This window comes from Neovison vison, chromosome X (genome assembly GCF_020171115.1).
Source record: "Neovison vison isolate M4711 chromosome X, ASM_NN_V1, whole genome shotgun sequence".
NCBI classification, from domain to species: Eukaryota; Metazoa; Chordata; class Mammalia; order Carnivora; family Mustelidae; genus Neogale; species Neogale vison.
Genome location: NC_058105.1, coordinates 44,952,792 through 44,962,680, shown reverse-complemented (window position 1 = coordinate 44,962,680; position 9,889 = coordinate 44,952,792). Strand labels below are relative to the sequence as shown.

At 42.0% G+C, this 9,889-nt stretch overlaps 1 protein-coding gene across 2 annotated transcripts; it reads left to right on the top strand.

Annotated features, from left to right (window-relative positions):
* Nucleotides 1–4,682: 4,682 nt before the first annotated feature.
* On the top strand, nt 4,683–6,233 carry BEX3 (brain expressed X-linked 3). 2 transcript variants are annotated; one of them, XM_044234387.1, is made up of 3 exons: nt 4,683–4,789; nt 5,195–5,279; nt 5,669–6,233. In XM_044234387.1, exon 3 carries the CDS (start codon nt 5,681–5,683, stop codon nt 5,987–5,989), a length of 309 nt encoding a protein of 102 aa, XP_044090322.1. In that variant the 5' UTR covers nt 4,683–4,789; nt 5,195–5,279; nt 5,669–5,680; the 3' UTR covers nt 5,990–6,233. The 2 variants fall into 2 exon arrangements, with proteins under 2 accessions (XP_044090322.1, XP_044090321.1); XM_044234386.1 differs by having other exon boundaries at nt 4,684–4,789; nt 5,624–6,233.
* The last annotated feature ends 3,656 nt before the right edge of the window (nt 6,234–9,889 follow it).

Below are 9,889 nucleotides of genomic sequence, written 5' to 3'. Positions count from 1 at the left end.
CTGGAGTAAGGGTGTAAGGGGAGGAGGAAGAAGGGAGAATGGGAAGAAGTGTGCCCATGTGTGTGTGACAGAGTTTACTCTTTTGTTAGAGATATATAAAAATCAACTGTACTACCAACACATAAAAATTATTGGTTTTACTAGTCTTTAAAAATAATTTCTTGCTTATTCTCAGATCTTGCTTATTCTCTTTATTTATTGTAGAATAATATTTGGAAAATGTGGATAATCATAAATTAGAAGATTTATTATTATAGCTTATCATCCATCACCACAAAAGCCAAGAGCACTTATAAATAAAATATTAGTGCCTTTCCTTTAATTTTATATACAATATGCATAAACCTACAAGGTATGTGATACACACACACACACACACACAGAGATATAAACAAACAAATCAACAGTATTAGCCAAGAAAGCATAGGTGGCTCTATTTCTAGTTCTGCCACTATCTTCTTTGGTAAATTTAGGCAAGACTCTAACTTTTTCTCAGTTTCCCAATTTCTAAAATAGCCTCATGAATGAAAATAATTCTAAGGTTTTTGTAGGTTTTTTAAAAGATTTTATTTAATTATTTTAGATAGAGAGCAGAGTGAGAGAGAGAGAGAGAGGATGGGGGGCAGAGGGAGAGGGAGAAGCAGACTCCCTGCTGAGCAGGGAGCCTTAATGCAGGGGCTCCATCTGAGGACCCCAGGATCATGACCTGAGCCGAAGGCAGATGCTTAACTGACTGAGCCACCCAGGTGCTCCGAGGTTATTCAAGTTTTAACAATACATGATCTGTGAAAGTTTAGGACTGCCAGTGATACTATGAATCATACTCTGTAAATCCAAAATTAGGCAAAGGCATAGAAAACATGACTATAAAATCTAATGTTCTGTAAATTGGTTAATCCATTCTTTTGGCCTCACATTTTATTTTGTTCTATTTCCAATCCTTTCTGATGACTTTGTACATCAATATCCAATCAGTACACAGGTGAATAGTTGTAGACAAACATCCTAAACTTTTTTCTAGTAAAAATTAATTTCCTAGGGGACATCTGGGTGACTTAGTTGCTTAAGCCACTGCCTTTGGCTCAGGTCATGATCCCAGAGTCCTGGGATCAAGTCCCACATCGGGCTCCTTGCCTGTCAGGGAGACTGCTTCATCTCTGCTTGTGGCTCCCCTTGCTTGTGCACTCTCTCTCTCTCTCTGACAAATAAATAAATAAATAAAATATTTTTTAAAAATTAATTTCTTAGAAATCCTTAAGGTAGGAAAAATATGGGTGGAAAAATGCTGTGGAAATTCCATGTTAGGTCCTACTCAAAAATTATTTTGTACTTAATAACTGTAATCAAACAGGTGTCACTTAACATATTGACTGCCTTGTCTAGCTGGAGGGTAAAAAGAGGATTGTAAGAGGCACATAACAGTAAGGTGTGTGATGGTTTTAAAACATGGATACCAGTTATTTGGCACTCTTTTCATCAAAAGTTGGAATTTATAGTCCTTCCCCTTGAATCTTAGAAGAGGACTTATGATTATTTTGACCAGAGGAGTATCAAACTTGATCCCATGTGACTTCCAAGGTTTGGTCATAAAAGGCCATATAGCTTCCACCTCGTTTACAGGATGACTTGCTTTAAAAGCCATGCAATGGCCATGTTGGACAGGCTATGTACGGGAACTTTGGCTGATAGTCCCAAATGAAACTGTCCTTAAGCCATCTCAGTCTCAGCTGTTGTAGGATTCAGCTGTTTGAGTCACTTATATCCTTTCAAGATATCCTCAGCCAAGTCATTGTAGCTGAGGCTGCAGATGTCCTGAAGCAGAAAATGGTAGTCCCTGATATGTACTTTCTGAATTTCTGACTCATAGAATCTGTAAGCATAAATATCATTTGTAGTTTACACCAGTGAATTTTGGGAAAGCTGTTACCTATCAGTAGAAACTTGGAAGAGCTACATGTTATGCTGCAGATGACAGCCACAGGCACACAATAGTCATGAAGCCAATGTGTTATCAAGTCAGCCAAATGGAACTGGGCAAGTGTGAGAAAAGGTGAGAAAACAAATAAGACTGTCCCATATTGATAGAGCATGTGCTCTCCAGTTTAACCAGATTCCTGCTCAGCTGGCTTCACTCACTTATATGTCACCCATGACCATGTGAGCCACAATCCTTGAGCCAAAAGAGTCTACTGGGCCCTAGGACCTTGTGAGTGCTAAAATTGTATTATCAGTGGAATTTACATGAGACTAGCAACAGTAAGGCAAGGTAAAGTCATCTCATCAACAATGATAAGTAAGTCTCCTACTATTCCTCTAAGTTCATCCCAAAGTCTAAGGGAAGGTAGGAAAGGTACTAGCTAAAATCTGAAGCTAGGAGTGTCAAGGGAATGCTCTTGGCCCATATATAGTCCAGCTCAATTAATCACTTTAGGATACTATACAGGACAGAACTTCTTTTCCACCAGAGTCTTAAACAACAAGAGTGAATGATCATGGGTCTCTGGTGTCTCAAGATATTTGTAGTCCTTGAAATAAAGAAAAGCTCTCTAATAGATAATGAAGTGCTGAATATTAGTTGCTTTCACATTCAGACATCTTAGTCTTATAGCTCTGTTATTATTTCAGACAAGTTAGAGTAGGAGTAATTTCCTACATTCTTAATACTTAGTTTCAATTTATCAGTAATTGCTTAAATTTAGAGAAAAAGAGAACTATAGTAAGATTGCAGCAACAAAGCCTCAAGAAGACACACAGAACTATTCTAGGCTGGAACAGAGATACCCACACAGAGCCCACCATCTCCCAAACCTGGAATTCATGCAGGAGGGGATAATGAGAGAAAAATAGGATAATAACTACAATACAACTGGCGCATTTCTAGCCAAATACATGTAAGCTATATGATGGTGACATGGAAAAAGATTTCAGCGAAGAGCTTCCTCTGATGGGATACTAATCTGACATCTCTACGGTTCGATTAAGGGATAACTAGTTAAGTCAAAATTACACAACAGGTTGCAAAATTACACAACAGGTTTTTTTACCCCAGTAGCTGTCTCAATAGTACTCTTTCTGTCAAGCTCCTCCCCCTTTTTCTACTGGGTAATGAGATTTTTTAACCACATCTCAATCCTGTTCCCCAAATTTTTAGTCACTTTTGTTTATTAAAATAGGCCTGTCTGGTCTCAGTGCATATAACTCTTTTGGTTCCTTTATCACAACAAACACCTACTAAATACTCATGCTTTCCTAAAGACATTTGTTTTCTAACTGTAATAAAATTTGTTAAGTTACCCCAAGGTGGGGAAAGGAACATTTACACTCAAGGTGAATTTTAGTCTCAAATTCAATTGCTTCATATACCCCTGCTTCTTTCTGTTTAAATTTAAATTTAATTAATTAACATATAATTTATTATTTGTTTGAGGGGTACAGCAGACTGATTCATCAGTCTTCTATAATACCCAGTGCTCATTACAACACATACCCTCCCCAGTGTCCATCACCCAGTTACCCCATCCTCCTCCTTCCCCTCCCGCAACCCTATTTGTTTCCTAAGATTAAAGATCTCTTATGGTTTGTCTCCCTCTCTGGTTTCATCTTATTTCATTTTTTCTTCTCTTTCCCTATGATCCTTGGCCTTGTTTCTTAAATTCCACGTATCAGTAAGATCATAATCCTCTGCTTATTTCTAATATTTATTTCATTTACATCAAAAGGCAGATGGCTGTGAAACTAACTTCTGCATATTGTATACTTCTGATCATTGTAAGAAGATATTTGTAGGATTGGTTTGGAAAGTTTGTAAAGGAAAACAGGGAGTAAAAAGGCTCCTTTTCTCCAAAGACTATGGTATCAAAAACACCACAGATTTACATTAAATGGCGAATATCTGACAATTGGACTTCTCCCTAAAGATTTACTTTACAGATCGTTTTGAAAATACCAACTGTTTACATAAAGATGCCTCTTTTTTCAAAATAGAAATTTGAAACAAGCTAGCATGTTTCAAAAGGGGTGTTAATGTGTGGAACTCAGAAAATATTTTCTGTGTGATACAGGTGAATATAATAGGGGGAAAAATGAGGCTTTTTCATCCTGCAAGATGAAGCGTTTCTTTCAAAAGTGCAATCTCACAATTATTTTTTTTATTTTTTGAGGCATGCTGATTTTCTTTTAAAGGAAATAAAAGAGAAATTCTTTGGAAGAATTCACTCTATCTCCTGGCCTCTCTTTCTGACAAGTCTTCTTCTCTCACCCCAGCCCAGCCCTCATTCTAAATTTCCTAGGGATCTGAATTCAGGAGACGCAATGGCAATGGTGGCGGCGCACTCGAGGGTGGGTGAGGGCGGCCAGCGAAAGGGGAGAGAAACCAGAAGAGTCCAAACTCAAGGTCCGGGGCAGGAGCGGGAGGAGTAGAGGTTGTTGCAGAACCTCCCCGGTAACCGGAGAAGGGTAGACTCCAAGCGCCGGGAGGTGAGGCACTATCCGGCCCTCAGATTGGAGACGATCAAGCTGAGTGACGAGGCAGTGCGCGGTGCAGCTGAGCAGAAACAGAGGGAGGGGGTTGCCTGTGCGGGTGCGCGAGGCTTGGGTAAGGGGCGGGTATTCCCGCCGCACAAGCCGCTGGAGTTGGGGGGGCGAGCGTTTTGGTGACGCGAGGCCCTCACGTGACCTGGAGCTGCAGAGCGACGCAACCTTCGGTGCAGTCGTCACTCGCGTCTGGGTACCGGTTCCCTGCTGTTTTGCGCTTGACGGGCTGGCATTGGGCCCGAGGAAAGCGGAGCAGGTAAGGGCTCCGGGGCCCGCGCGCCGAGGCCAGGGCGGCTGTGGTCGGCCTACCCCGGAGGCCAGCGCAGGGGATCAGCGCAGGGGATCGGCGCAGCGGGTCCCTACCAGCTTTCTCCACACCCGGCATTCTGGGGAACATCAGTAGTGGACCCCTGGGGTGGGGGTGCTGGGGCGGCCGGGAGGGCAGCAGAGCAACAAAAAGCGATTGGAAATCACCCCCCGAGTTCTTACAGGAAAATGGTGAACCCCCGGGGCGGGGTGCGGGGGGGAGGTTAGGGGTGAGGGCGGGAGATGCACTTGGGGGTGCCAGGGGGACCCGGGACCCGGAAGGGACCAGGTGGTGGCGGGTCGGCGCCAAACGCTTGGCCACACTCTCCGCTCTTTCCACGTCGGCCCTCTGCAGGTCTGCGGGTGTAAGTGTCAAGTGTCGCGGCGGCGCACTCACGGCGAGAATCGGGAGAAGGAGGAGGCAGCAAGGATAGGCCCAGGTCGGTGCGGGGGACATGTGGGGGGCAGGTGCAGAGCCCAGTTTGAGACCCCCCTTCCATTTACCCCATCTCCTCCCCGCCACCCCGTCCTCCATTTTGGTGCCTGCGGAGCTCGGGGAAAGAATCTTGGGAAAGGAAAAATGGTGGGCTTTGGGGGAGGGGGAAAAGGAGAGAGCTGGAGGGAGGGGCTCGATTCGGAGGCCTCCTAGAGGACGCCTGAAGCTCCTAAGGTGGGAAAAAAATAAAAATTTGCAAAACCTTAGATATCAGAGCTCTGAATTCTGTTGGTCAGTGTACCAAGCATTCAGTCTCTCTCCTTGCCTTTGTCTTACTTGTGTTCAAAGAAAAACAACCAGGAAAAAAAAAATCTCATGGCAAATATCCACCAGGAAAACGAAGAAATGGAGCAGCCCATGCAGAATGGAGAGGAAGACCGCCCTTTGGGAGGGGGAGAAGGACACCAACCTGCAGGAAATAATAGACGGGGACAGGCTCGCCGACTTGCTCCTAATTTCCGATGGGCCATACCCAATAGGCAGGTCAATGACGGGATGGGTGGAGATGGAGATGATATGGAAATGTTCATGGAGGAGATGAGAGAAATCAGGAGAAAACTTAGAGAGCTGCAGTTGAGGAATTGTCTGCGTATCCTGATGGGGGAGCTTTCTAATCACCATGACCATCATGATGAATTTTGCCTTATGCCTTGATTCCTGCCATTTTCCATGAGATTAATACTGTGATTCAACACCGTTTTCTTTTTCCTTGCATTTTCCTGATACCTTTACTGATCCGTTTGCTGTGAACCTTATGTAATTTCCATGTGTCAGGTGGATTCTGTGTTACCAGATTCCAGTTGAAGATTGCCTTGGCACCCAGTCTAAGTTTCTGTCAACAGTAGAGTTCCCCAATTGCATGAAAAAGTGTCAAGTTAATAAAGCAATTAAAAAGCAATCTATACATTTATTATTGTTTCATTTAAAAGCATCTGTATATATTCTGTGACCCCCCCCATCAGAAATAAGATATCTCAGATGTTAATTAGGTCCCATTTCTCTATAGTTGGATAATATGTGACTTTTTCCTTTTATTATCTGGAGTTTTAGAAGCAAAAACATTTTCAGGGAGTCCAAATATAGTACAGGTATATAATACTGGTTCAAAAAACTTTTAAGAGTGAACTTTAAGAATTTTCCAGTTTTAATTGAAAGAATAAACCCTCCCTTTATTACAGATATATTCCTTTTATTTTATTATTTTTAAAAAAGATTTTATATGTTTTTACAGAGAGAGAAAAGTAGGGGGAGCAGCAGAGGGAGAGAGGGAAGAAGGCTCTCCACTGAGCAGGAAGCCTGGCGGGGGGCTCCATCCCAGGGTCAGGACCTGAGCCAAAAGCAGATGCTTAACTGACGGGGCCACCCAGGTGCCCCAAGATACATTCCTTTTAAAAATTTATCTTTTTTGTGAAATGGGGAATAATGCTTGCCTTACAGGGCACCTGAGTGGAATAAATGAGTTGTGGAACTCTGTTGGGCTGCCTGCTATGTAACTCCATCAGGTACTTGGGAAGGACTAAAGGGAGTTTTCACCTATGCTCTGAAGTCCAAAGGGCAAAAATAGATGGCTTCCACCTTGTCATTTCTCTGATATTTGCTTTACTTCTCCCCTAATTAGTACCATGTCAGTGAAGCATACTTAACCTTCTGGGTTCTGATCCTGTTTCCATTGCTGATATGAATCCTCAAGGTAATAAAAACCCATTGATTTCTCTTGAGTCCCTGGTGAGCTAAACCTTGCCCCTTTCATTCCTATAGAAGTCTGGAGAATGTCTTTCTCCCCCACCTTTAAAGTTATATTCAAGGGAGTACCATTCCTATGGTTCTTGGTCTTTTGTTGGTTCTTAATAAAATAACCCTTTTTGGTATTATTTTTGTGTTCTTCCTCTTCAGAGAACTCAGACATGATTGTGTTGGGCCCTAGCTCAGGAGATATATCTAGATGTCCCACCATCGTGTGTCTGGAATTAACATTACTTCAAACCTCCCAAACACAAACAGGCTGAAAGCTTTGTTTTGCCTGTGTTTTTACCCTTTAAGGGGATTTTCTCAAAAGAGAATCTGGGCAGACCTACCCAACCAGTTTAACAGACTTACCCAGAAGATACACAAATTACATTAGGCGGACACATTTTTTTTCAGCTGAAACACTCCTGTTTTATCCGTTCCAAACCTGAAACATGAAATTGCTTTGTAAGTTCTTAAAAACTATTAAATATTTGGCATTATATTAAATATTTTATTTGGCATTATATTTTTTTTATCTTTTTTTTCCAATTTATTTATTTTCAGAGGCATTACAATTTTTAAGTGAGTGCATGCCCTACTTAAGACAACAATTATGTCTTAAACATCCTGGAGCTCAGTTTCTAGTGTAGTGCCTGATATAACGGATACTTAATTATTCATTTTGACTGGTTAACTATAGTGGAGTTAGGAACCCAGTTTAATATTCTTCCTAACGGACTATCATTAATTAAGTGTACTAAGGCAAGTAGTTACTTGGAAATTATTACTTTTAATTTCCAGAGAAACATGGCAAGAAAAGTCTCTAAACCAAAATCTGTAATTTCTGGGGCACCTCACTGGTGCAGTCAGTTAATTGTCCTGACTCTTGGTCTCAACTCAGGGCCTGATCTCATGGTCTCAGGATGGAGCTCTGCGTCGGACTCTGACCTCAGCGTGGAGTCTGCTTGGATTCTCTTTCTCCCTCTCCCTCCGCTCCTCCTCCTGCTCACTCTCACATGCTCTCTCTCTCTCTCATAAAATAAGAGACCCACCAAAATCTGTAAATTCTTCTTTAAAAATAGATTTTACTTATTTTAGAGAGCAAGAGCAAGCCAGGAGGAGAGGCAGAGCGGGAGGGAGAGACCCAATGCAGTGTTTTCTCTCTCTCTCTCTCTCTTTTTTAAAGATTTTATTTATTTTTTTGACAGACAGAAATCACAAGTAGGCAGAGAGGCAGGCAGAGAGAGAGGGGGAAGCAGGCTCCCCGCTGAGCAGAGAGCCCGATGCGGGGCTTGATCCTAGGACCCTGGGATCATGAACCGAGCCCAAGGCAGAGGCTTTAACCCACTGAGCCATCCAGGCGCCACCCCCCCCAATGCAGGGTTTGATCTCACACCACGATATCATTACCTGAGCTAAAACCAAGACTTGGTCATTTAACTGATTGGGCTACCCAGGCACCCCCAGGATTTGTAATTTATTTTTAAAAATCTTTTATATACCCGTATTTATGTAAACAGAGACCCCTTATTTGCATCATAATTACCTAGGGAAAATGTTAAAAATGCTGACACTTGGGTGCCCTTCCCACTTTCAACCCCCATTATCACCTCTTGAATCACCTGATCACGAACTACTGTTTGGACAGTTCCTCGGGTGATTCTGATGCATGAGTTCTGACAACATAGGATAGGCAAATACTAACAGTGATTACGGCATTTTACAAACTGATCTAAATTACCTTGCTTATTTGATAATACAATGAATATACCTTTCTAAAATATAATTCCAAAGATTGCATTAAAAAATCAATATGTATCTATAAACTAGTACTGCTTTTTTAAAAAAGATTTTATTTATTTATTTGGCAGAGAGAAAGAGGGAGTGAGCACAAACAGGGGGAACAGCAGGTGGAGGGAGAAGCAGGCTCCCCGCTGAGCTGGGAGCCCAATATGAGACTCGATCCCAGGACCCAGGGATCATGACCTGAGCTGAAGATGGCTGCCTAACTGACTGAACCACCCAGGTGTACCTCTAGTACTGCTTTTTATCTTTCCAAATATCCTATTAAATTAATGCATTATCATGAATCTATTATTAACAAGTAATAAATTATTAAATAAGCTAGGCATTATCATTTCTGTGCAAGCCTGTGCCCTTTTACACCAATGATTTTATCTTAATCAACCTGGAGCTCAGTTTCTAGTATGGTCCCTGATACAGTAAATATTTTATTTTATTTATTATTTTTTAAAAGATTTTATTTATTTGAGAACGAGAGAGAGAGAGAGAGTGTGTGCAAGCACAAGCTGGGGTGGGGAGGAGGGACAGGGAAGAGGGAGAAGCAGATTCCCTCTGAGCAGGGAGCCCCATGCAGGGTTCCATCCCAGGAGTCTGGGATCTTGATCTGAGCTAAAGGCAGATGCTTAACTGACTGAGCCACCCAGGTTCCCCTATAGTAAATATTTAATAGCAATCATTTAATTATTCTTTTGTTAATTTGATTATTAATATTAAATTACTTAATTGTAATTTATCTAAAATAATGTACTAACAATTATTTGATCTATATGGGTGATTTATTTCTTTGCACCCTCATGTTTTAAAAGTTTCTGTGAGGAACATTTAAAAATGTACTACTTCTAGGGATGCCTGGGTGGCTCAGTGGGTTAAGCCTCTGCCTTCAGCTCAGGTCATGATCTCAGGGTCCTGGGATGGAGCCCCACATCCGGCTCTCTGCTTGGCAGGGAGCCTGCTTCCCCCTCTCTCTCTGCCTGTCTCTCTGCCTACTTGTGATCTCTCTCTGTCAAATAAATAAATAAAAAC

Coding starts and splice junctions, on each gene's coding strand:
- BEX3 (XM_044234386.1), top strand. CDS start 5,651: ATGGCAAATATCCACCAGGAAAACGAAGAAATGGAGCAGCCCATGCAG.